Raw genomic sequence first — 27,557 nt, 5'->3', positions numbered from 1 at the left:
CAAGCCATGTTTTTAATTCACACAGTTATCTACCCATCCTTCCCCAATAGCATCTCATTTCTCAGTAAGAGAACACGGATCATACATTTCTTCCGATCTTTTCTTCCACTTATTTCACACATTCTGTTTGCCATATGTTCTATTTATATGTCTATGGTATCAGTTTCCCCAACTACAGAGAAGGGACAAGTACCATATGGGACAATTCTGAGCTTTTTGGTGGTTGTGCAAAAAAAGCAAGCCAGCTTACCTTCATGGAGTCAGAGTATAGGATGTATTCCCTGAGCACTGGTAGAAACTCCTCTGTTATGTCATCTGTTAGTTCTTCCAAGGCTGAGGAGCAGTTCCCAATGCAGGCCGACACGCCTTCCAGGGGCTCTGCTAGCTCGCCCTCCAAGGCGCTCCACGTGGAATATACAGGCCCATATTCCCTCAGCTCTACGAGGTACTCTATAGGAGAGAAGCCACTTAGAATCTGGCTGGGGAGCTCTCACTCAGTGAGTGATTTAGGAATCTACAGCCCTGGCTGGTCTCCTTCTTGGGCAAACCCTCCTTTAACTGTAATATAGTCCTAACTTTTTTTTTTTTAATTTCTCAAAGCTATTACAAGTCACTAATATCTAGGGTTCTTGTTAATAGGAACCAAAACACCTTAAAGAGGAACATGGCTAAGAGCCAAACCCAGAGAACTTCTTTGGAAATAATCACCCCTACCCGTGCTGCAAGTGCACCCTTTTACAATGCAATGTGGGGGAGTCCTTCATTTAGGTTCAGAGGGCCTTGGATCCCCTGCAACTGGAGTTATAGATGGTTGTGAGCCACCAGGTAGGTGCTAGCCACTGAATACTGGTCCTCTGCAAGAGCAACAAGTGGTCTTAACCTGAGTCATGTCTCTAGTACTCAGCAGGGGGATCTTTAAAAAAAAATCAGTCACAACGGAAAAACAACAGGATTATAGAGATGTGGTGTTATATAGACTCAATCCCACACCCAATAGTCCTATCAGTGGTTTCAGGGAATAAGAAAAAAAAAAAAAAACTTCATTCCATTCCTACAGGGTAAAATATGGGCCTTCTTTTTGTTACCAGGATTCTTGCCATTTTTGACAGAATGTGGTTGCCATTGTTTAACTATTAGGAAGTGGCAGTAACTGACAGATGTCTTCCCGTGATAAGCACATCATTTGGTGTGTTTGGCCTATACCTGTGTAAGGGGACAAACTGCCCACTGTTACTGGGATGTGGCTAATCAGGTGACCTCAGCAGGAGAAGGGTAGACAGGCAGTGGCTGTGATAAGGATGGACAGACCTAGGCCTGAGCAACTCCCTAGCTCAGAAGAGGGTGCAAAGTGAAGCAGGGCAGGGTGAAGGGCAGAAGCTCAGTGGGTCATAACCTTGGCAAACACGGGCCCCCACACTCCTCTCCTGAGCCATCTCTCTGCTAAGTTTATGTCTGTAATCAGCAGCTCTGTGGCTGGAGGGCATGGGAAAAGTACCATGCTCAATGTGGACAAAGAACTGAGTGCAAAATTACATTCTACTCACAACCAGCTCCTCTGCTTTTTTAAGCAGAACTAGGCCTGGTTGTGGCACTGTGACATTTCTGCAAGTTGCTTCAGCCTGACACATATGACCACCATTCCTGCCACTCTGGGCACCGTCCGTCTCATCAAAGAGCTCACCTATTTCTTCTTTGATGATTCGCTGGGCTATCCGATCGATGGTTCCCAGCTTGAGTGCAAAAGTGTCTAAGTAGTCACCGATGGCTGCAAACTCCAGAGGCCGACTCCTCAGCTTATAGCCGCCAGTGACATGCTTGACCGACTCACCCACTCTGGTTAGCAGTGCTATCCCCTGCTTCTTGTAGGCATTCAGGTCCTGTAGATGACAAAGTACCATCCTGGACATACAGCCAGGGCTAAGGAAACCGGCTCCTGAAGCCAGCGTGTCATTGGAAATGGACAAACTGGAAAGCAGGAGCATCATAGCCCCATTGTGGGAACTCTTCTGTAGGGAGGCCAAACAGACATCTATCTACCCTTATCGGGCAAACCAAAGCACAAGTCTAAAGTCCAAATCGAGGGGCCATTGACTTCACTGAGCTTACATACAGAATACGGGTTAGGGCTTACTTACAGGAGCAAGGGGCCACACCACAAAGAAAATCTCACCCCAGCGTGATGACAACATCCCCATGGCTGCAGATATGGATACCCTCCCTCAGCTAAACTTCTAGAGTCTATGTACACTAGCATCTCCCAGGACCATGGGCCCCGTGCAAGCAGGAAGAACCATATACAGCTGGCTGTGAAGTGAAAGAGGGAGTGGCCGGGATGGAGTGAGAGTTCACTGAAGCCTGGCCCCAACTCCATTCCCCACCCCCACCCCCACCCCCACCCCGTGGTGGTATCGCTAGTACAAGTAAAGCTTGTCTGAAGATCAGAGGATGGAGCTTGCCACTAGAGCTAACCATAGAGGTCTGTACAGACAGACAGGAAGTGAGATGGCTGGGGGGAGAGGATATACGCCAGAAGAAACAGGAACTTGCTCTCTTTTCCACTGGGGAGCCAATGAGGTAAAGGTAGCTTTGGTTTGCTCCTCCTTCTCTCTGATCTCTCGGCATTTTCCTCTATATCTGACTCTGGGTTTTTATTACTTAGAACAATTAAGAACTCCATTTACACGCCCGCCTGTCCTTCTTTGGTGGGCCTCAATAGTCACCCAGCCCCACTCCTGAGGCTGCTCTGCTCGAAGAACAGCATCCACAACAGATCCCCAGACTCACGCCCATATGTTCCTGTCCAGATTCCCTGTCAACATGGCTGGGCCCTACACCCTCCAGTCAATTCTACTCCCAGTCTTTAAATGCGACACTCTTTCTAACACAAGTTTTAAAACCTCTGGCAAAAATGCCCTGTGCTGTCTTAGCATAAAATTAAACACCTAAAGATTCGTTCCATTCACTCACTCACCCTCAATGAGAGCCATATAAGGAAGGTAGAGGGTGGAGGGTGGGGTGTTGAGAAGAAACAACTATAAACGAATTTTAAACTCTGAATTTCCTATGGGTCAAGGCAAAAGTGGAAAATAGGTTGAGACTTTAAAGCTCTTGTATCCAAATTTTAAAAGTTACAGTGTGCTTGAGACTTTAAAGCTCTTGTATCCAAATTTTAAAAGTTACAGTGTGCTGCGTACTGGCAGATACCTCTGGTTCCATTACTCAGGCAGCAGAGGCAGGTGAATCTGTGAGTTCAAGGTCAGCTTGGTCTCTACAGTAAGAGCCTGTCCCACAAACAAACAAACAAACCAAACAAACAGCTCTTAGAGTTGGGCTGGTGGTGCATCCCATGATTCTAGCATGGGCTACAAAGTGAGGTCCTATCATAGTCACTGTTCCATTGCCATGAAGAGACACCATGACTAAGGCAACCCTCATAAAAGAAAGCATTTAATTGGAGCCTGCTTACAGTTTCTGAGGTTTAGTCCATTGTTATCATAGCAGGGAACATGGGAATGTGCATGGTGCTGGAGAAGTAGCCAAGATCTATATCCTGATCCATTGGCAGAAAGGGAAGGGAAGGGAGGGGAGGGGAGGGGAGGGGAAGGAGGGGAGGAATCCTGATCTATTGGGCAGGGTGGGACAAACAGACTGACAAACACTGGGCCTGGTATGGGCTTTTGAAATCTCAAAGCCCACCCACCCCCTAGTGACATATTTTCCCCAACAAGGCCACACCTGCCAACCCTTTTCACTCTGATGACTAAGCATTCAAATATATGAGCCTACAGGGGCCATTCTTATTCAAACTACCATAGCCCCTATCTCAAAGCAGCAACAAACAGCAAGTATATATAGCCCATCAGGGAAACAAGCCTGTTCCCATTACTGAACTGTGCCTTTAGGCTGTCCTGGAACACTTTGAAAAATGGGTTTTACAGATGGTGCTTGGGTCTGTTGCTCCTATCCACAGACAGTTCTGGGGGTGGGGGTGGGGTAAGGGGACGGACACAGCAAGGCTGTGGCTTTCTCATGACCTGACCTGGTAAAGAACGAATAACGGATGAGTGACAGGGCTGCTCATGCCCACCTGAGAACAAAAGTAATCCCCTCTAGCCTCTCTTCCCAACTCATCTCCCTTCCAAGCCACACAGCTAGGAAAACATTCTAAAGCTTCCATCTCCCACCCTGATCTCCTGACAGGAAACCTCCCCACAGGCCTTCTCAGACTGTCCCTGAAGCCTCAGTGTTGCTGGGTTCTTGGAGTTCCTTCCACAGGTGACATAGTTTGGAAACTAGACTCAAGTGGTTCATTCAACTTCATACTCTCTCCTTCAAACAAGTGCCCCAGGTAAGTCAACTAACAAGTGAACGGAACTTTTAGTGGTACCCACCCAACTGATACACCCATTCCAACTCAGATGAAGATGGCGATCCAAACACCGCTGCTACTCGTAAGACAAAGATCATCAGAACCTCACCTAAGACTCCAGCCAGTCCTTCCTAGACCTCCTTCCCAGCTGTATGTAACTCTCTGTTATGGTCAGAGTGACCTTATACACAGCAGAGTACTCATCTATGCAACTACAGGAACATTGACTGGGCTGAGACGGTTTTGTTGTGTTTTAGTCATACTCTCTCCTGTATGTAACCCCTTCCCCGTGCTCTGTAAACAAAACCCAGGGACCCCACTGGTTGGCAGAGCTCAGCTTTAGAGGAATTATTATGTTGGTCTATTACTGATGCCCTTTCTTGGGGAAGAAGAGATGTTTGTTGACATCTCCCCAGGGAAATCAACCCAATGGTATGTTAAAGGAAAGTATAGAAGAGTTGGGTGAGGAGAAACAGTTCTTGTCTTATGAGCTGAGTATCAGATTTGTAAGACTGGAAGTTCTAGAACAGTCCTGAAGAATGGTTACACAGCAGTGTGAATATACTTAACATTTTTGGCCTGTACACTTAGAAATGGTTAAGATAATAATTTCACATCACATATATTTTATCATAGTTGATTAAAAAAAAAAAAAAGATGGGCAATTTGGTATGTTTAGTTTGACAAATGATGCCAAAACAGACTTACAGTTTGTTTTGGTTTGGGTTTGCTCTCTGTTTCTTCAGACAGGGGCTCATGTAGCCCAGGCTGGTCTTCAATTCACTATGTAGCTGAGGATGACCCTGTCCTGATCCTTCTGCGTCCACCTCCCAAGTGCTGGGATTAAAAGTGTGCACCACCCAAGCTCAGAGAGAACTCTGTGATTAGGGGCTGCCCCTGTATTCATTTCATGGAACAGGACTTTGACGGAGACACTGACAGACCCTATTATACATCTTTAAAAATCCTTGTCATACTGTTTAGGCCAGAGATCTCAATTCACCTCTCTCTAAGTCACACCATTTCCCACTCATTCTTCATGCAGATTCCTAAGGACCAGGAATCCAAGTCACAACCCTGTCCCACTTCATTCAGGAATGAAGACAATCTGGGGCTTCGGGACAAAGGTCCTGTAACCTGGGAACCAACTTACGCTTTGGAAGAACAAGAAACTTGAAGGCCCATACCCAAGCATCAGTATACTGAGAAATGCTTGCATTAATCATGTTCAACCTGTAGGGGGAGCTAGTTCATGGGTGCCATCTACTGGCATCAAAAGCAAAAACTTAGAGGACTTTGCCAGATAGTTTCCATGAGTGGAGAACAGAATCTTCCAGATGCCTTAAATGTCAGCAGCTGCTATGCACAGATGTCTCTGTTTTCTTGTAATTTTATCAAAGTGAAATGGACAGTACTTAGACCTCAACACCCTTTTCATTAGCGTGTACTATATATGGCTTGAATGCAGGAACCTGAAACTGAATGGGCTGGCTGGGGATAGTCTGAGCATGTGACCCCACTTCTGCACAGTGAGAGTGGAGCCTTAGATTTCAGGCCAGTTCTGCCAACAGCAAGAGAGGCATAAGGCCAGGGAACAAGCAACCTGAGCTTGAACAGTCTCTAGCAACAAGCTGGAAACCAAGACTTCGCTGGCAAATGATTGGAAAACACACACAAGAGGAACACAGCTGTCAGCAAGCAATGGTCAGACCTTGTGATACAGATGGAAAGCACGGCCTTAAAAGCCACGGGACCCAATTTCAAGTTCTAGTGATGTCAACTGAACAAGTTTAATCGCTCTCAACTTCAGTTTCCTTGTCTGAAAATGAAGCTACAGTTCTTGAGGGGCCCGGGAGGTGTCAAGGCAGGGAAGAGGGGAGAATGAAAACTCGGCTCTGGTTAACTTCATCAACCTCAACCAGACCTGAAGAGTCTGATGCCAGGTGGTTATCAGCATATTTAAAGCACAGTACAATTTGGGGAAAAGTTCCCAGGCAACAAGCGTTCCAATTACTGGTGCACAATAAAGTTTAAGGTGTGACTACATAGGAATTCTTTGTAAAGTACATGTGACCATGAGGATGGGTTCTACAGCTAAAAGGCCTAGAATCGAGTGTGGTCTCTGACCAAGATAGCACAGAGGCCATAAAGTACGCGTGTCATCTCCCCTAAGAGTGGGTTCTATTAACTGGGAGCTAAAGACAATGTTCTAAGGAGAGAAGAGTCTGGGATAAACATTCTGGGTGATTTGGGAGAGGTCTGCCTTTATAGCACAAGGGGGGTGTGGCAGTATGAATGTAATTGGCCCCCATAACCTCATAGGGAGAGGCACTATTACGAGGTTTGGCTTAATTGGAGTGGATGTGACCTTGTTGGAGGAAGTGTGTCACTATGGGGGTGGGCTTTGAGGTTTCCTAATCTCAGGATACCACCCAGTGTTTCAGTCAGCTTCTGGTTGCCTGCAAGATGCAGGACTCTCAGCTCCAGCACCGCATGAGCCTGCATGCTGCCATGCTACCCGTTACGATGATCGTGGACTCAACCTCTGAACTGTAAGCTAGCCCCAACTAAATGTTTTCCTGTGTAAGAGTTGCTGTGGTCATAGTATCTCGTCACAGCGATAGAAACCCTAAGACCGTGGGTGAGATATGCCTCCATTGAGAATAAAAAGATCACCAGGTTGTTAACAGTGTCCATTCCCAGTGGCCCCAGTATGTTTAACATTCCTGGTCCCTAGTACTCTGTAGGCACAAGGACCTTTGTATCCACAACGGGTTTTATGGAGAATATTCTTATAATGTATTATTTGGAGTGTGTGTGAACCTTGATGTGTGGGTAGCACCCTGCGGAGCTGGGTCTTTCCACCTTTGTATGGGACCTGGAGAGAAGACTTGACTTTGTTTGGCTTCTGTGGCCAACACTGGACCCACTGAACCATCTTGCCAGCCTGAAGGACACTCTTGCCAAATGCTCAGCATTCTTTCTCTTTGTGTCTATTGTTGATAAGCCTCACCTACTGACACTGCCAAGAAGTGTTTACAGGACACTTCTGCTTTTGGCAAGTGAAAATACTGACTTCCATTGCTAAGGCAAAAGGAGTAACCTGTTTTCCTTCTGGATTCTAAAACAGAAATCCTGGCAACACAGTGGGCACCAAGAAAGTAGACGGTCTTTATGACACCCACCCGAGAGGGCCACTCACGGAAGCTGCTCGTGAAAGAGCAAGGCAGCTGTTAGAGAAGGAGCTCAAGAATGATCATTTACAGGGATATACACAAAATTCTGCCTATACCTTAGCAGTGAGGAACACATTGAAGTGTTCGTTGAAAGAGAGCACAGGGTGATCTGTAATCCTTTTTAGAAATTTATCCAGGGCTTTTCTTCTGGTCTCCACAAACTCTTCTGAAAATCGATCCACGACACCTTTCACCACAAACTTCTCTGGAAGCGGCTACAATACAAGAGAAAAATAGAGCAATCAAGATGGTGCCAAGAAAAACTCACCAGGCTAGCAGACTTCTATGCCCATCTGTCCAACAACAGTGCTGGATGTTGTTGCTTGTTTTTTATGGTTTTTGTTTTGTTTTTCTTTCTTTTTTATCTTTCTTTCTTTTTGAGGCAGGATCTCATGTAGTTCAGGCTAGTCTCAAGCTCACTATGTACCTGAAGATGACCGTGAACTCCTACCTCCTGCCTCCAACATCATTTCATTTTATGCCAAGCACTTTACCAACTGAGCTATATTTCTACCCCAGGAATGTTAGCTCTTAATCTGTTAGGGACCCCTCTTTCTCCCACACACAAGACAAGGTTTCTCTGTGTAGCCCTGGCTGTCCTGAAACTTGCTCTGTACACGAGACTGGTCTTGAACTCACATAGATCTACCTGCCCCTGCCTCCTGAGTGCTGGAATTAAAGATGTGCACCACCAGTGCCCCAAGTGTTAGATCTTCATGCTATCATCAACACAAAGATTTTTCAGTAAATGCAGCTGCAGCAACTCATAACTGCCCTTCATATGCATAAAACAAAACATTGCAATACTTGAACTACTGAGAAATCAACATCTGTTCAATAAATCTGGCTGGACTGTCTTTAAATATGCACAGATGTTATAAAGAGAAGGATGGAAGGCGAAGTCTAAGACAAGAAAGCAAAGACTGAGGAGACAGCTTAGCTGGTAAAGTGCCTGCTGTGCAAACACAAGGCTCTGAGTTCAAGTCCCAGAGTCCATGTTTAAAATAAGATCCATGTGATGCGGTGTATACTCGTAAAACCTGTGAGGAGGCTTCGTACACATGCAGATGACACCAGGGGCAGGCGGGGCAGCCAGCCTAGCCTACTCATTGAGCTCCTGGCCTGTGAAAGACTCCGTGTCCAAAATAAAATAAAAGAAAGAAAGAATGAGCAAAGAAAGGGCAGACAATGCCGAAGGAACAACACCCAAGGCTGTCCTCCATACACACAAGCACTCCCACCAGAGACACACACACGTACATACACTGCCTACATAGGTATACACATAGACACACAGACACGCTAAAGAAAGGGGCAGACAACATCAAGCACACAAAAGCTTATTAAAATACCTTAAGATTCTGCTCCCAGTTCAAAGGGTACAAGAACATAGTAAAGGAAGAAATAAGGAAGTAGGAAAACTTACAGCATAAGAAGGTCTTAAGTGTCCTTTTAGGTTTGTAATCAAAATGAAACTTTCTTTATTTCTCTCATTCAAATTTCCCTATCATAGATCTTTGAATCAACTGAACAGTTGCTCTCCCAGAGACCTTTGAGCTTTGGTTTATTGTCTTATCAGCTTGCTCAAAAGTGTCTTTCTTACTGCCTCCAGGTAGAAAAGTGACTGCTATATACAATTTTAAAACATCTGGGTTCTGACCCCCCCCCCAAAAATGCTGCTGAGAATATAGACAGAGTGAAGCCTTATTACCTACCTTTGGTGGAAATATAAACCAGTTCACTGCTATAGAAACCAGTGTGGGGGAGGGGTTCCCCTCAGTAAACTAAAACGTGACTTCCCTTGATAGCACAGGCCTTTAATCCCAGCACTCCAGGAGGCAGAGGCAAGCAGATCTCAAAGTTCTAGGCCAACCAGGGCTGCATAATAGACTGTCTCAAAAACAAAAAACAAGAACAAAACTGTGGCAATGAAATATTCTAGGAATATCTCTTGTATTTTAAGAGACTAGAACTTTTACTGGACCACACAGCCAGAGTTAGTAATTCATCTTGAGGTCACTTAAGTGGTAATAGCTAGCCTACTGTGTACTCAAACTGTGTACACTCTTTAAGAGACCAATGTAACGGTTATCCTTACTTGCCTTGGATTTCTCATGTAATCAACATTTAGAACCTAAATTAATGCATAGCTGAATCTTTTGTTTTCATTGTTTTGGGTTTTTGTTGTTGTTTTTATGAGACAGGATTTCTCAATCCTGGAACTCGCTCTGTAGACCATGCTGGACTTGAACTCAGAGATCCGCCTGTCTTTGCCTACTGAGTGCTGGGATTAAAGGTGTGTACCACCACTGCCCATCTTATAGATGTAATCTTAACTTGTGTACTTTTCCATGCCCATGACCCAGAACAGTATGTGTGTGTCATTTGATGAAAGTAGCAAATATAGAGGCTGAAAGCAACTTTCTAAACTCTACCATAAAGGATGAAAACATTTATGGGTATTGGTTAATAAACAATATTTATAGTACTGTTTGTTGTGTGGAGCCAGACTTAATCCCTTATTCAGCTCTGTTAAAGAAGTCTGTAAAGTTCTCCATTCCTTCCCATGTGATGCTTTCTGTGCTGTTTAAGAAAGACAGAGTGAAGCCCTTTGCTGAAGCACAGACACACATCTCATACAACTGACAGGCACACAAAGACAGACAGAAGAGCCAGACACAGGGACAGATTCACAAAGACAGCCTTCAGGCAGTCACAAATTCAGATCACACAACAAAGGACAGAAAACACAGGGAGCATGAGGTAGAGAATTCAAATCTGGGCTTGCTCTTGGTTAAATTATACCAAGGGGAAGCAGTTTTATTCCTTAATGTGAAACCCATGCATTATTGGTGACTCAGAGTTAATCATGAATGTGTTTAATCCACACATAAAATCTGTACAAAACAAACCAAACAAGAAACTTAAAGCAGATCCTGCTAAGTAACCCTGTTATACAACTGAGTCCTTGCCAGAAGGACTTTAAGCCAGGCACCACACAGACTAAGCTAGGGACCACATGGAAGAATGGATGAAGAGATTGTGCTGTAAACACAGTGAGTCTTCTTCAGACATAAAAGAGTTATGTCCTTACAAGCAACTGGAAATAGCTAACAACAGTAAACCAATCAGGCCAGTCCCAGAAAAACAAGTATCACATGTTTTGTCTTGACTCAGCTACTAGATTTTAAACACACACAGGCAGAATCATATATGCATAGATGACATGAAATTGTACAGTGAGTAACAGGGACTAATGGGGGCAGGGAAGTTGATATGCCCAGTGGGTAACGTGTACCTGTATGAAAATATCCTTATACAATGATTATATAAATAAAAATAAACAATGCTTGAGTTTTAAAATGTTTAAAGACATATTTTTTTAAAATGAGCAAATGGGGGTGATGATAAGCCCCGGTGGTGGAGCAATAATGTTGGTGATTTCTCCCAAAACCAGCAAACAGCCAAGGAGCGCCTGGAAAGATGCCTACCATAGTAACTAGGGAAATGAACCAAAACCGTAATAAATTAGGACATGGTGGCACACATGTGTAACCTCAGCATTCAGAAGACTAAGGCAAGACAAACCTGAGGCCATGCTGGGCGACATTAGCCAGCATGGGCTACATAACAGGTCCCCATCTCAAAAACAAACAAACAACACTAAATATTTGTGCAGATATATGTAGGAATCTACCAAAAAATCCTACTTGCAAGTTATTACAATAATCCATTGGCAACTGCAAGGTTTAATTTTGAAACACTGACATTATATAGAGCACTTGAGACGGGGGTATATGCTATATGTGGCTTTACCTTAAATATGGCCTGTAATCTGAAATAAAAGTGTATTTCCTGTACATTGCCACAGAGAAGCTTATTTCTAAGTAGGAAATCAACATGCAACTGCTCAATCATGGATTGCCCAACGTCTTGTCAGTCAGAACTCTTCCCTGATGCCCACTTCATCACTCAAACCTGCTCCTTCCTATCCTTACCTACTTGACAGAAAACCCCACTCCCAGGCAAGAATCAGTGCCAAATAAAAAAGCATCAAGATTAAAAGCCATGCCATTAAGAAGAATGATTGCCAACCCTAGTTTAATTCAAAGTACTTGCAAGTTCAATCAATATTTTACTATTAAGTTCCCTACTGAGTAAGCTTAAGTACCTCAGGATGGGGGGGGGCACTAAAGAGATGGTTTGTCCGGCAAGAACACTTGCTGCTCTTGTTGAAGACACGAATTTGGTCCCTAGCATTCACATCATGTATCTCACAACTGCCTCTAACTCCAGCTCCAGGGGACCTAATGCCCTCTTCTGGTCTCCATGGGCACCTTCATACGTGTGGTAGGTGCCACATAAATGTCATGTGTGTTTTATTTCAAAAAGAGATTTGTTGTAGTATATTTTGATCACACTCTGACACTCCTAAGATTATCCAAAAAAGTTATACCTTGAATCAGGGGATGGAGCCAGTGACTAGCTGATTGGAATTGCCATAGAGAAACCAGCAATTTGGATAGAGGAGACACAGAGGGAGGAAGGGCAGGGACTGGAGTTTGAGCCTCCTCTTGGTTCTAGGATGAGGGGAGAGATATGTCTCTGTGGTATCTACAGCCAAAAAGCGAAGTCAATGAGATAGGTGACACTCAGCTGCATATCAAATTCATCCTTCCTTCCTTCCTTAGGAAAAGCAAACAATCAATTTTCAAGTAGAATTCAACACCAAAGTGTTTTAATAGATGTATGCACACCATCTCCTAAGCCTACACATGCCCATCCAATCGTGCCATCTCTCTGCCGTGCAGCAAGTAAACAAAGCAATGGCAAGGCTATGGGGCACACACGGAAGCAAAGCTAAGCGTGGTGGTTGCCTGGGGTGGGAAAGGAGCACATAGGGAACGGTTAATTCATATACACGGTGAATATCGCCTCTACTGGACAACATGGTGTGCACTTAAATATGTTCTATGAAAGAGCTCAGGCTGAAGCTTGGTGGAAAGTATGAGGCCCTAGGTTTGATCCCCAGTACTGCCAAGAAAGAAAAAAAGAAAACCCAGCCCAAAAGGAGTTGTAATATTAATTCTCAACTAAATAAAAATATTATACTTTTTAAATTTTAACTGTTCATAGACTCAGAGACACTTCTGAAGGGAGTAGATAAGTTTACCGTCTTGGCTGTGGTGACACACTCCTGAAATTGTCTACCTGTAAGTCATCAATTATATGACTTACAGGAAACAGTGTGGGGAAAACAGTCTCAAGTCAAGACTTTCTGATGTCTCCATTACATAATAAAAAGAGTGACTTGTCTTTACAGATGGCAAGCACACTCCACACATACCCAGCCCCCAGCACGTGTGGTTACTTCCTTCTGCTTTTAAAATTCTAGAGGAACAAAGCAGTATAAAAAGAAAGGGGGAAAAAAAAAAAAACCCTGTCAGAATGCCACAAGACCTCAAGGTTTTGAATCTGAAATGTCTCCTATAGACTCACATGTGAAAGGCTTGGTCCCCAGGTGTCAGCGCTATTTGGGAAGGTGGCAGAAACTTTAGAGGTGGCAACTGGCCAGAGGAAGGTCACTGGAGAAGCATGTCTATGGGGGTTATACCTGCCTGCTGGTCCTTTCTTACCTCTGCTCTGCTCCCTGGCTGCCATGAAGTGAGCAGCTTGAGCCACACACTCCCAAAGCCGTGATGCTCTACCATGCCTCAGACTTAAGAGTAATGGATCCAGCCAACCATGGTTTGAAACTGTAAGCCAAAATGCACCCTTTCTCCTTTTAAATTGTTTTTGTCCAATGTACAATGAATGCGTTAGGATGCTGTTCAGTGGAGAGAGCGCATGTCAGTATGTGTGAGGTACTGTGTTCAACCCACAGAACTATGGGGCTATGGGAAGTGGGGGGTTACAACGACAGGATGCCTTAAGCATGTCAGGATTTGTGAAAACAAAGTAGAAAAGGCTGAAAGTCAATCGATTTATTTAAAGTTATTTTGTGGTTCTCCTCAGGAAAAAGAAAAGGGTGGGTCTCAGAAGCAGGAAATTGGGTTTTCTACCAGAGTCCTCCAAAGATGCCAAGTCTGAAGTCATGGAGACTGGAAACAAAGCAGGTACATTACAGTTCACGAGGAGAAGCCAGTATAGCATCCAGGTGCTTTCCCAGAGCCACTGTTGACTAGCTACAACTTCCCTCGCTTCAGTGAAGTCTAAGCGACATGGTGAGCTCCACCCCACCCCACCCCACAAGGAACTGGATATGAACTCAGGTCCTGTGCATGCTGGACATGTCTCATCCTTTTAAAGAGATGGTTTTACATCCACACTCCTAACCTAGGCAGTCAAGTTAGACAGCACAGACTCTCAGACATGTTTAAGCATGGCTGATTTCAGATGGGGAGAGAGATAGATTGACAGATGCCCCAAGACCACTCTCTCCTAAGTTTCCCCACAGATTCAAATAGATTCTAAAATTCCTTTCCATTAAAATGAGAGGGAAAAAAAAACCCTCAATTTTTAAGGGGGCAAAAGGGGGCTAGAAAGATAGCTGGTGACACCAAAGTGCCTATAGCTCCAGAGACATCCACACTGCTGGCCTCCAAGGGCACTGTCACTCACATGCATATACCCACACACATACACACAATTAAAAATAAAATAAATCTTTAAAAATTAAATGGGCAAAGAATCTGAATAGGCATTTCTCCAAGGAGACATGCAAATATCTGCCAAGAACATCAAAGCATGCTCTCAGCTCTCAGGCAAATGCAAATCAGAATCACAAACTGCTGCTACCTCACACCCACTAGAATAGCTATAATTGAAGACAGATAATAACCATTGTTTGTGAAGTCCGAATAATGTGAGGAAATGTCAAACACCTGGCAGCACCTCAAATGATTAAATACCGAATAACATATAATTTAGCAATTATTTTCCTAGGTATACGTCTAATAGAAAAACACTTGGCCACAGGAAGACTCACACTCTGTAGCAATTTGTGTATAACAGCCAAAGGAGAAAACAAATGACATTCCATTCACGGGAGGACAGGCAGACAGAATGCAGTATGCTCACACATAGACCATTACCTTACTGTGAGGGAGCCTTGAAAACATGCAGAGTATAAGGAAATAAGGCAAGGTCACCAGGCTGGAGGGAGAAGACGGTGACAGATAAACAGTAGTAGTCCACAAATCTGAATGTATTAAAAGTAATGGGACTGTAAATTCAAATGAGTGGGATGTATTATGCAGCTTTAGTGAGACTTTTGAAAAGGAGGAAACATGGGGCCAAAAAGGCTCAGTGGCTAAGAGCACATACAGCTCTTGTAGAGGGCCCAGGTTCGCCTTCTAGCACCCACACCAGGCAGCTCAAAACTGCCTCTACATAACTCTAGCTCCAAGGGAGCTACCCTTCCTGACATGCATAGGCACACGCACACACGAACATAATTAAAATATGGGAGCTGGAGAGATGGCTCAGTGGTTAAGAACGCTTGTTGCTCTTGAAGAGAACAGGTGTTTGAGTCCCAGCATTCATGTAGTAGTTCACAGCCATCTGTAGCTCCACCTCCGGGAGACCTATCAACCTTTTCTGAGCTCCTAGGACACCAAGCACACACATATTGCACGTGCATATACGCAGACAAACACACATAAAATAAAACAAATAAGTCTAATAAAATTTAAAATTAAAAAATAAAATCTTTCTTAAAGGAGACAGCAAAAATCTAAGCAGTAAGTATGCTGTTGTACATTTTCCCGGGCTTCTGTTTTTGTTAAGATTTTAGTGGAGATTTCTTTTAAAAATATTTTTACTTGTAAGTGTATGGGTATTCTGCCTACATGTATGTCTATGTTCCATATGTGTGCCCACTGCCTTCGGAGACCAGAAGAGGGTGTTGGATCCCTCCCCCCCCCCCCATCTAGAGTTATAGACAGATGTGAGCCACCATGGGTGCTGAGAACCTGGGTCCTCTACAAGAGCAGCAAATGCCCTTAACCACTGAGCCAATGCTCCAGCCACCTCAGTCCCTATTTGACACTAAGCTCCCCAGGGCAGAGGTCCCTTGTCTATCTTAAAACCCCTCGCCCCACCTAAGCTCCTACCATGGTCACAAACCAGGCCTAGTGAAGAACACACAGCTGGTGCTTAAATGCAGAGAGATAACTCCCAACTGTTTCTGTAAGATGGTTTTACTGGGGGGGGGCTGAAAGTTCATTTCAACCAGAGATACTTTTCCAAAATTAAATCTCTCCACTTCTAGTAAGTGTCAAGAACCTGTGAAGAGACTTGAGTCTCTGCCTGCCTGCTTCCAAAGCACTTTCCTGCCCACCACTGCTTCTCAGGCAGTGGAGACAGTGCTGAAGGATGCCAGGACCCTCCCTGGATATGGAAGACACTTTCAGTGCTGCACTCCATTTTACCAGCAGGTGTCACTCTATAGCTTTTGATTTGCAAGTGCCAAATCACAAGGAAATAAAGAAAACAAAGCCCAGAAACACTAGGTGCCAAGAGGGGAGCAAGGCTTGGGCTACAGTGAAAAGTGTCTTACAGTGAGAAGAGGGAACAGAAACTCCCCCCAGAAAAGTCCTCCCAGGTCACGTGACCCAGATTAACAGTTTGCCGTCTGCCTTTCTTCTCCACTTTCATGGTCTAACCAAGAAAGCCTTCAGACAAATGTCCACTGAAGCAAACCCCAAAACTGTCAGGGTCGTCAAAACCCAGGAAAACCTGAGAAACTGTCGCAAGCAAAGAGCCAAAGGAGCAAGACTATGAGCTGTAACATGAGGTCCTGGCTGGTGACCTGGAATTGAAACATTAGGCAAAACTACCCAAACCCTGAATAAAGTACTCTGAGTACACAATGTTTATTAAACAACACTGACTGGTTCATTAAATGAGACAAGCATCTCACATTTGTGTAAAATGTTGCAACTGGACAACCTGCTCTCTGGTTTTCACAATTACCCTAAAGCTGTTCTGAAATAAAAAGCATATGTTTTGTTTTGTTTTGTTTTGTTTTTTTTTCAGGAAAAAGAAACTATCACTAGCTGCCCATTTGGCCATGTAGGATCCTATTTTAAGACTTGTTCCACTGCTTTAAAATGGCTGCTTCTTTTTCAGGCATATTCTTAAGTGACTGGATGACAGAAAAGAAAAGCCGCAGGCTTCAGAGAGCAGACAGGACTTGTGGTAGCCAAAAAAAAAAAAAAAAAAAGCACAGATCACTGAGGCCACACAGATCATCTCAAAACCCTAAAAATGTTCAGTGTTCACAGCATATAGAGCCCCTCATCCAAGCACGGTGGGCAAAGGAGGCTGGAAGGTGCAGCTGCACGGGGAAAGCTGGGCAGCCCTGGCTGTGATTCAAACAAGGTCCTGCTGAATGATAAACTGGCCGCTGGAGTCTTAAGCTCCAAACTTTCCTAAAGCCCCCAAAGAAATTGGGGGTACCAAATAGTAACTATCTCAACTTAAAGGCTCTGGAAAACTACTTAATATGTATGTTAGTTATTCAGTCTGAATGTTTAGTTATCATCTGTTGAAAAAGAAGCAAAAAGTTGTAAGTGGTGGGTCCATATTACGCTGCATCAATACCCAGGGGGACGTGGTTTTCTTGCTTGTGCTTTAAATGAAAAGCTGTGGTTGGGAAGAAATGGTGTGCTAGATTCCTGCCCCCATCAGCCACAATCTGAGGCGTCAGCTTCGCCTTGTTGGTAGGCAGCCAAACCTCAAGAAATATCTGCCAAGTGGAAAAAGCAGATTCAGAGAGGCGCACTTCGAAGCTTCGATCTTTTGGTTTTGTTGTTGTTGTTGTTGTTGTTCATTTTTCCAGACACTGTCTCATACTGTGGCCGAGACCAGATGGAACTCATTATGTAATCCAAGATGGCCTTCAACTCACTGTAATCCTCCTGCCTCTACCTCCTAAGTACTAGGATTATAGGTGTGAACCAGAATACCCAGATACCAAACTTCAACCTTATAAAGAGTTAGGGTGTGCCTCTTTCAATTAAAAATAAAAAATACAGGGCTGAGGCAGGATTGCCACAGGCTTGAGAGTAACCTGCGCTAGATAGTGAGTTTTGCCACAGCGAGGCAATAAGGTAAGATCTTGTGGGGGGGGGGTGAAACATGCCTGGTGGTGTATGCCTATAGTCCCAGATACTCAATAGGCTGCTGCAAGCTGCAAGTTCAAGGCCAGCCTGGGTAACTGAGTCAAACCCTATCTCAGAACAATAGTAAAAAAAGGGCTGGAGTCCAGCTCAGTATAGAGCAAGTGTGAGTCATTGGGCTTAATCCTCAGTACCGAATAAGAAAGAGACAGGCAGAGATGAGGGAGACAGATAGACAGACAGAGATAGAGACCAGGGAGATGTCTCAGTAAGTAAATGCTAGCTGCAGAAGCTCCGAGGCCACGTTCAGTATCTGGGATCATGTGGAAAGCAGCATTAGTGGTGTACATCGGCAATCCCAGCATCCCTTCAATGAGATGGGAGGCAGGGACAGGGGACTTGCCCAGAAGTCCATGGACCAGCTGCCAGAAGTGCATGGAGCAACAGAGGTAAGAGCAACCAACCGCACATCAACAGGCAGAAAGCAGCAGCCAACTCCTGGAGTTGTGCTCTGACTTCCAACACACACACACACACACACACACACACACACACACACAGAGAGAGAGAGAGAGAGAGAGAGAGAGAGAGAGAGAGAGAGAGAGAGAGAGACTAATTAGTATTGTTTAACAAAAAAGGAGGATGGCAGAAAAAAGTAAAAACCTATCCACCTTAGCTAAAAACTTGCATAGAGACGAGAAACTAAGACGGTGAGACACATCACCTCTACCTTACACACACTCTCAGTGGGTGGATTCACTGTAATATCAGTCTGAACCCATCACTGCAGAGGCAAAGAACTGAGTGACACCCGTGTGAATATAATTCAGGAAAAGCGAGAAACTAGCTGCAGTGACTTACTACCTACGGGAATGAGATGAGTGGGCTGCGATTCTTCCAGTTTGTTCCTCAACCAGTCAAAGTCCTGGTATCTTCTGCGAACAGAATATTCTGGCAAGTCAAACTCCACTCGAGTGCTCTGCAAATAAGAAGAGAGGAGGGGACATGTGCACAAGTGAGTAGGAGTGCATTCTGGCAGAGTTTAAAAAACACACTTTTAGAATAACCAAGTAAGGCAAGGACATACTTCCTTCCATCCCTGCACCAGACAAAAGGCAGAGTTTACCAGCAGGCTACGAAGACAAGGAGCTAGGATGGAGGCCAGCATAGTAGCACGCACCTTTATTTCCAGCACTCAGGAGTCAGAGACAGGCAGATCTCTGAGATCAAGGCCAGCCTGGTCTACAGAGTGATTTCCAGGACAGCCAAGGCTACACAAAGAACCCTGTCTCCAAAAGCCAATGAATGAATGAATGAATGAATGAATGAATGAATGAATGAATGAATGAATGAATGGACAGATGACAGACAGACAGCAAGCAAGGATGGGAACATCATATCTTTGGTTTGGTTTTGATTTTTTTTTTTTTTTTCCCTGCCCTCAGGAAATGGAACTCAGCAATTCCTCAGTCTAGAACATCTGATTCATTTCCTCCAGCTTAACTCTGAAAAGGCTGTTGTTTTTCTGCCCAGAATAATACAATTTCAGATATTGCTGCTGAACTGAACCCAAACCCATGAAAAGGAATGATGTTTCTGCCTTCTGCTACATATGCTGACAAGCCTTGCTGAAGGCAGAGGGAAACAACCAAGTAGAGATGACAGAAAACTGTTCCTGTGTGAGGCAGAGACTAAGACTTTTGCCAGGTATGGTGGTGCACACCTTCATCCCCAGCACTCAAGGCAGAGGCAAGAGAACTCTGTGAGTTCAAGGACAGCCTGACCAACATAGTGAATTCAGGCCAAGAAGGCTATACAGTGAGACAAAAACAAAAATTAAAAATAAAAAAGAGATTGTTACTTCATCTATCATATTCTGCCAGAACAACGACCTTGAAAGCATACTTCATTTTAGATCTAGATGAGGAAACATCTAGAAAAAAACACCATTGTGTTGCAGAAAACATTAACGATCTATGAATTTTTAGTTTTCTGAAATGTAATTTTATCACTTTAATAATAAATCAATATTAAATAAAATTAAGTTACCCCAAAATATGAGTTTTACTTATCAACTGTGACTTCTTCTAGGTTACACCACTCCTCCCTGGGTGGGTACCAGCAGTTGCCGATCTCAAATATGAGATAAAGTACAAGATAAAAATGATCTAAGCCACATTTTACAAATTTATTCTGCTTTTATCCAAGAGTTCCAGAAAAATCTTTAAAATACCTAAGGAAGAGTCATCCACCAAACAAGGCTGAGAACAGCTTTTGGTTCTGAGATTACGATGCCATCCTCCCCTGTACTCTTGGCCTGAGAACTGGATTGGGAGTTCTGACCCTCGAGGACTGCACCAGCTCCCCATTCAGTCCCGGCATTGTGAGTATCACCAGGTCAAAGCAGGCGGAGCGGGAGACCCAGGAGGACACACCTTGAAGGCAGTGCTGAGTTATCAGGCTTCCCAGCGGAAGTGGGGCTGTGGATGAACTCTGGCACAGCGTGACAGAATCGCCATTGACACTGCTCTGCTGTGCTCTGCGGAGCCTCCTGAGTCTTAGTTTCCTCAACACTGAGAGACACTTTCAAGACCCCTCCCAACACCCAGACTCCAGCAGAAAATCTGTCAGCAACCATGTACCTCCCGCCACCTCCCTAAATGCCCCTTGATTAAATCTACCACATTTCTTATTATGTTCGTTAAATTAATTCCACAAGCCACCACTTATGTAACATCCCTACCCAATGAAATCAATACTTGGTAACAAAAGACACAAGTAGAAGCTGTGTTTTTTTGTTTTGTTTTTAAAGGATTTATTTTATTTACTATGTATACAGTATTCTGTTGGCATGTATGGCTTTATGCCAGAAAAGGGCATCAGATTTCATTATAGATAGTTGTGAGCCACCATGTGGTTGCTGGGAATTGAACTCAGGACCTCTGGAAGATCAACCAGTGTTCTTAACCTCCAAGCCATCTTTTCCAGCCCCAGAAGCTGTGTTTTGCTTCAAACTTTTCTGTATCTGGGGATCTGGATCCAGGTTATATTTGCTTATTTTAAAACTTCAAGAAACATAATGAATGAAAAATATGAAAATGGATATAGTCCTAAATAGACAATATTTAAATTTATAAACTTGCATTTTTATGCATATTCATTGTTTCTGTATCATTTTAATGCATCCTGGACACCTTTGTGTCCAGATCTTTAAAATCACTTAACATACATACAATATTCAACTGAGTAACTATAACATAATTAGTCCCTACTTAAATTGTTTCTGATTTTTTTTTAAATCATTAAACAATGTTATATAAACATCATTGGGCTTCTATACTTTAATCCCACTAAAACTCCTAAGGGTAGAAGTGTTGTTTGTTTATTTGTTTGTTTTGGTTTTTTGTTTTTGATTTTTTTTTTAGAGATAGGCTTTCACTGTGTAGTCCTGGTTGGCTGTCCTGGAACTCACTTTGTAGCTCAGGCTGGCCTTGAATTCAGATCCACCTGCCTCTGCTTCCTAAATGCTGTGATTAAAGGTGTGCCCCCTCCATGACCATCAGGCAGTGTCTCTTGGTGTTCATTGCTGGGGATCCTCCTGCCTCAACCTCTAATCTCATAGTAGGAACCCTGGGTCTGCCGATGCACCATGTCCAGTTTCATGTGAGTTCCAGGATCCAAACTCTGGTCTTCACCATGTGTGGAAAACACTCTGTCCACCAAGTCATATGTAGTGTGTGGGTGAATGTGGGTGTGTAGTGTCTGCTGAATGTATGTCTCTGTGCCATTTATGTGCCTAGTACCCGAGGAGGTCAAGAAACGGCATCAGATGCCCTGGAACTGGAGTTGGAAATGGTCATAGGCTGTCATGTAGTGCAGTCATTTAAATGCAGGTCCTCCTGAAAAGCAGTCAGTGCCATTAACCACTGAGCCATCTCTCCAGCCCCATCAAAATGCTTGTGTTTTAAAGGTACCACAGGGTATGTACTACAGCAGGAGATACTTGTCTCCAGCAAGGTAAATATCACCATAAAACAGAAAAGATCTTTCTTTTCTGGCTCAGACTGTATCTTACTCATTTTGACCACAGCTTGTTCTATGAAAGGTATACAGATAAAATACAATCAAATGACGGAAATTAGAAGCCGGTGAGAAAGAGACAGGGAAAACAAGGACAGGGAGTCTAGCACAGTGGAGGCAAGAGCGAGGTCAGTACAACCATTTGCCACGCAACACTGCAGAGCTGCTGAAAGTGGGCCACGCGCATCGCTGTAACTTTCTGGAGAAGAGCTGAGAGGGAGAGGACTCGGGAATTCATAAAACAGTTCGATTAACAAAACTCCAGGGGCCAGGAGAGTCAGTTTTCCTCTGTGAAATCCGGGGTTTCTATTCTCTAATATCAGCAAACAGAGAGACAGACACTCAGACAAATTCCATCATCAGAGAGGACCTCTACATCGTCCTTTCACTCTGTTTCTATAACCCAGTGTCCATCACAGGTCGCCCAACACTCCAGTCAGATCTGAGACTGTAAAGAACTCACCATGCTAGAATAGCAGTGCAGCATTGCTGTTCCAATATGAACACCTCTCTAGTCATCTCTGGAAACATCAGCATCCAAGCCACAACCTATCAACACCCAGCAGGACAGTCTGCACCTGCACCCCACGACTATAAAGGTCTCCCTTTCCATCAGACCTAGACTGCACAGGGCTCGGGAAACCCAACGCTACACAGGAGCAGCTTCCATCCTCCAGACTATTAATTATGTGAGATTCCAAAGATTTAGAATAGACTTTTCAAAAATTTAAACAGTACAAAAGTAGCCTCCAATGGCAACAGAACCCATGGTGGGTTTATTGAAAGTGGTCAAAACACTAATTAATTTACCAACTGCTAGCTTCCACAAACTCAAAAGCTAAGACTATCCTCTGGTAACACCAGAGCATTTAGCAATATCAGGCAAAGAACAGCACACACTCTACAACAGGGTCCCCAACACCGTCAAGCAACCTCAATCTTCCCTGCATCACCAAGCAACCTCAATCTTCCCTGCATCACCAAGCAACCTCAATACTCTCTGCATCACCAGTTATTAAAAAGCATAGAAACCTTGAAAACTTCTTAACCTCCCTTTGTTCCTGTCAGCTGATCTTGTCATTCTGCCCTAGAGAAAACTGCAGATATAAGCACAGATCCCTTAACTTCCTACCACAAGACAAGCTCCCCTTCCTTTTCCCAGAACAATGGGCAGGGTATGCTTCTCCTAGCAGAGACCAAGCCATATGCTTGTCCTCAGCACACATCCCCTTACGTACCCAGCAACTCCTGTCCTACTCTCCGATCTTCATCCCATGTCTACTTTTCCCTGTGCCATCCCAGTCTGTCCATCTGGCTCTTAATTCTCCTTCATTCTCAAAAATAAAAATACGTAAGCTAGACACAGTGACACATATCTGTAATTCCAGCACTCGGGAGGCCAAGGAAAGAGGATAAAGAATGAGTTCTACGCAAGCCTAGACTACACAGCAAGTTTGAAGTCAGCAAGGCTCTGTCTAACATCCTCATACATAGGCCTGCAAGCACGTATGCCCACAGCTTCTCTGCCATTCAGAGTGCTCTCTTGTAGTTACTGTTCTTGATTGACGCTATATTCTTGCCAAGTGAACTGCCAAGCTACCAACACTTACATCTTTCCCCCTTACCTCCCATTCACATTAACCAACTTCAAACCACACTCACCCAAACCCTTGTCACTAAGTCAAATGTCCACATATGATCAGTAACTCCTTATCCAGACCTCTTAGCAGCATTCACACTCTAGACTACTGGGGTATCTAATGAGAAACTGGCTAAAGCAAAGGAGCTGGTAATAACCAGCAGACACAACCCTGGGTGTGCCTCTGGGGTGACTCCAAATCCACTGGATCTGACAATGAAGACTGGCCATCACAGGAGACGTACTCTGGACTCAAGCTCCAGTCCTACAGGACATCAGCTGCTTGTCACTGAGCAATTAAATTCATGTCACTGTGACTAAGCTCCATTTTAAAACTAAGAATAGTACAATATTCACTTCACTGTGTAAAGATTAGCAAGACACTTAAAGCACTTTGCACAAAATAAACAATGGAACAGCGGACAAGAGAACAGGACTGTGGTCTCAGAGGTGACGTCAAAACGTGCTGCCTGGGACTTGCACAAAGTGATATATGTCATGCAGTCAATACAAGTGTTCGTTTTCATGAAAGAACATAGACAATAGCACATTGGGTCAGCAATGGTTATTTCTGTTGTTGTGACTTTATAAGAGCCTACAGAAAAGAGCCAGGAGCTGCTGGACTACAGGGGCCGTGCTGTGCTAGAGGAAGGCGTGGATGGTGGAGATTGGGTGAGCACTCCTGCATAGTGATCCCTGTCTCAATCATCATCACCACATTCATCATTAGAGGAGTAAGGGGCTTAAAATTTAGCACCTCATGCAATGACCACTAACTCTGCTTGAGGGCCTCAGCAGCATGCAAGTCCCAGGAATAGGATCTTGTAGCCCGTCTGTACTCCCTCTCATTCCAAGATATCACTATCATGTGAACAGCTTTCAAAAAAAGAAAAACACTGCAAACACATCAGCAAGATATTGAACCTGGTCCACTTTTAGAAACAGAAGAGCAGGCAACTCTCGGGGTCGGAAGGACAAGGAGAGAGATAATAAAAAAACAAGAATAAGGCAGCAATTTGTCACACCCAAGTAAAAGCCAGGACTAGAACCTGAAAACAGTAGTTTCTCAGTTACAGGGAATCAAATAATCCCAGGAGCAAGGACAGAAATAAGAACGCAGAGGGGGAAAGGTAGGCAAGAAAGGAGAGAGAAGAGGCCTAGGCAGGATAGTGAGTTAGAGCAGGCACATTAGCCAACGAACCAGTTAAGCCCTGCAGGGTTTGCTTTAACTTGTATGGGGGGTTGCAGGGTTTGCTTTAACTTGTATGGGGGGGGTTGCAGGGTTTGCTTTAACTTGTATGGGGGGTTGCAGGGTTTGCTTTAACTTGTATATGTGTGTATGTGTGGGGAAGGGGGGGACTGCAGGGTGCAGGAATCAAGCAGTGTTAGAAAACTCTCAGGCTGGGTAGGCACTGCTGTGCCAGCAAGGCAGTCACTCTGTCACCAGGCTGCTTAACAGCAAGTCAAGAAAAACAGGTTTTGCATTTTACGGACTACAAGGTGAAAAGTAAGTTCACCCCAAGAAAAAGTAAACAAATGAAAAGAATTCCTGGAAATATGCACACCACCTAGGACCTCTGAGGGAATCATACATGTGTGAGTACCCCTTCAGGGGATGATGGGGCAGATATACAAGGACAGGCAAGCCTTCAAGTGTGAGCCAGGTACAGAAAGATGGGGTGCAGTGACTTTAAAAACCTGAGAAAGGTCTAAATGTCCACACACGGGGGGGAGGGGGGTGATTATGTAATCACTGCATGATTAGGCAGACCCAGAGAGTAAGCTGCATGGAGGTATGTGGGCATGGGAAGGCAGAAGGGACGTGAGAGAGCAGAACACACTCAAACCTACACAAGGCTTGTTCTGTGTTTGTGTGTGCCACAGATGAAGGGAAGAGGCAGGCGAGGCCAAGCTGCAGCAACTTTGCTTCTGGTGAGAAGACCGCCCAGATGACGAGGGGAAGGATGAGCTTTCCACTCTGGATTCGGTCTGTGGGACTGTTTCCGTTTTATGAGCATGTAGTTTACTATTCCTGTAATTTTTAAAATATAGTAATCCCGCCCAACAAAAGTTGAAGAAATATGTGAACATATTTCATTCTGTTTATCTTTCCAGGAATTTAAACAGGTATAGAACCTACAAAACTTTTACAATTAAAAAAAAATGTTTATTGGGTACAGAGGCACACATTTGTCATCTCAGGGGTGCAGAGACTGGCATAGAAGGATCAACGAGAGTTCGAGGCCAGCCTGGGCTACACAGCAAGACCTTGCTCCCTGCCCCCAAATAAGTAATTATTTTTTAATTAAAAAAAAAAAAAAGTAAAAAATGAAGCCAGGAACATAGTTCAGTGGCACTGTGCCTGGCATGTGTGAGGCCCTGTGTTCGGTTCCCAGCACAAACAGGAGGGGAGTTGAACAGTGAGGAAGAGATGTAGTTTATCTGAGCTACTAACACCATAAACGTTCATCCACAAAGGTTCATTAAACATCTGTAATCCCTTCTGCAGTGTGGTTTGTGGTGGAAGAAAAATACACAGATAGAACGGTTTCCTAACTAAAGCATTTCTTCACACACACACACACACACACACACACACACACTCTTAAAGCACATCCTGGTAACATTCCCCATTACCCCTTTTGTCCCTCTCTAACCACCAAGCCCCTCCTCCCCTCACCAAGTCCCCCTCCCCACACGAAGTCCTCCCTCCCCTCATCAAGCCCCTCCTCCCCACACCAAGTCCCCCTCCCCTCACCAAATCCTCCCTCCCCTCACCAAGTCCCCCTCCCCTCACCAAGTCCCCCTCCCCCTCACCAAGTCCCTCCTCCCCTCACCAAGCCCCTCCTCCCCTCACCAAGTCCCTCCTCCCCACAAAGTCCCCCTCCCCTCACCAAGCCTCTCCTCCCCACACCAAGCCTCTCCTCCCCCACACCAAGTCCCCCTCCCCTCACCAATCCTCCCTCCCCTCACCAAGTCCTCCCTCCCCTCACCAAGCCCCTCCTCCCCTCACTAAGTCCCCCTCCCCACACCAAGCCTCCCTCCCCTCACCAAGTCCTCCCTCCCACTTTCATATCTTTCTGTTTTGTTTTTGTAAAGCACTTTTTAAATTCTAAAATACAAACACATGGATTTTCTCCTTAGTAAGAAGATGATTTAGATCAGTAACTTCTTATTAAGCAGCAATGTTGCTCCCCAGCAAGTATTTAGCAATGTCTGAAGATATTACTCATTGTCACAAGTTGGAGTTGGAGAAGAGTGGAAGGTGCTACCAGCATCCAGTGGAAAGAGCCAGGGGCATCACAACACAGCCTACAATAGTTCATCCCCAAATGTCAATACTGCGAGCCAAGAAACCCTGCTCTAACTCTAAAAATATAATACTGTTTTAAATGTGAATAAGACTTCAAAAGTAAAAAATGACAATACATACAGGTCTGGGGATGTATCAGTGGTAGAACACTTGCCTAGTGGGTACAAGGCATTCCATTCCCACCATGCCCCCAAAGAGTAAGGATTAAATGTATTATTTCACAAGTAGAATTAAACAAAGAAAATGAACTTTGTAGTCTTAACACATTCATGTTAGAAACCTAGTTCCAGCCGGATGGTGGTGGCGCACACCTTTAATCCCAGAACACTGGAGGCAGAGGCAGGTGGATCTCTGTGAGTCTGAGGCCAGCCTGGTCTACAGAGTGAATTCCAGGACAGGTTCCAAAGCTACAGAGAAACCCTGTCTCGAAAAACTAAAACAGAGAGAGAGAGAGAGAGAGAGAGAGAGAGAGAGAGAGAGAGAGAGAGAGAGAGAGAGACCTAGTTACCAATTTTTTGCCCCATACAAGTTACTCAGTTTCCTCACCTATAAATTTTTAACTAAAAATAAACCTTTTAGGATTTCTGTGAAAACTAGTCAGTTTAGTGCTCTACCTTCTATCGGTCTGGAAAATGGCATGGCAGAGAGTCACTAGGCATTAGCTTCAGACCCCCTTATTTTCTGTCTTTAACTCCATTTAGACCAAATCTTGATCCCACCACAGAGACTTAGACTGGTACACAGTCATGCATATTGTGATGAACACATTAAGCAAAACCACCATATGACACAGAGG

The 27,557-nt window shown here is 44.3% G+C and overlaps 1 protein-coding gene across 1 annotated transcript in view; it reads right to left on the bottom strand.

Moving 5' to 3' along the window:
* Snx30 (sorting nexin family member 30) overlaps positions 1–27,557 on the bottom strand; it is a 90,577-nt gene that overhangs the window by 14,941 nt on the left and 48,079 nt on the right. Inside the window, exons 3-6 of the mRNA XM_051187900.1 lie at positions 18,598–18,708; positions 7,662–7,820; positions 1,682–1,877; positions 251–450 (exon numbers count right to left, since the gene is read on the bottom strand). Of these exons, the coding sequence (XP_051043857.1) occupies positions 251–450; positions 1,682–1,877; positions 7,662–7,820; positions 18,598–18,708 (666 nt within the window). The remainder of the gene's footprint in view (positions 1–250; positions 451–1,681; positions 1,878–7,661; positions 7,821–18,597; positions 18,709–27,557) is intronic.

This window comes from Phodopus roborovskii, unplaced genomic scaffold (genome assembly GCF_943737965.1).
Source record: "Phodopus roborovskii unplaced genomic scaffold, PHOROB, whole genome shotgun sequence".
Lineage (NCBI taxonomy): Eukaryota > Metazoa > Chordata > Mammalia > Rodentia > Cricetidae > Phodopus > Phodopus roborovskii.
Note: the sequence above shows the minus strand (reverse complement) of the source record. Positions and strands in the feature narration are given on the sequence as shown.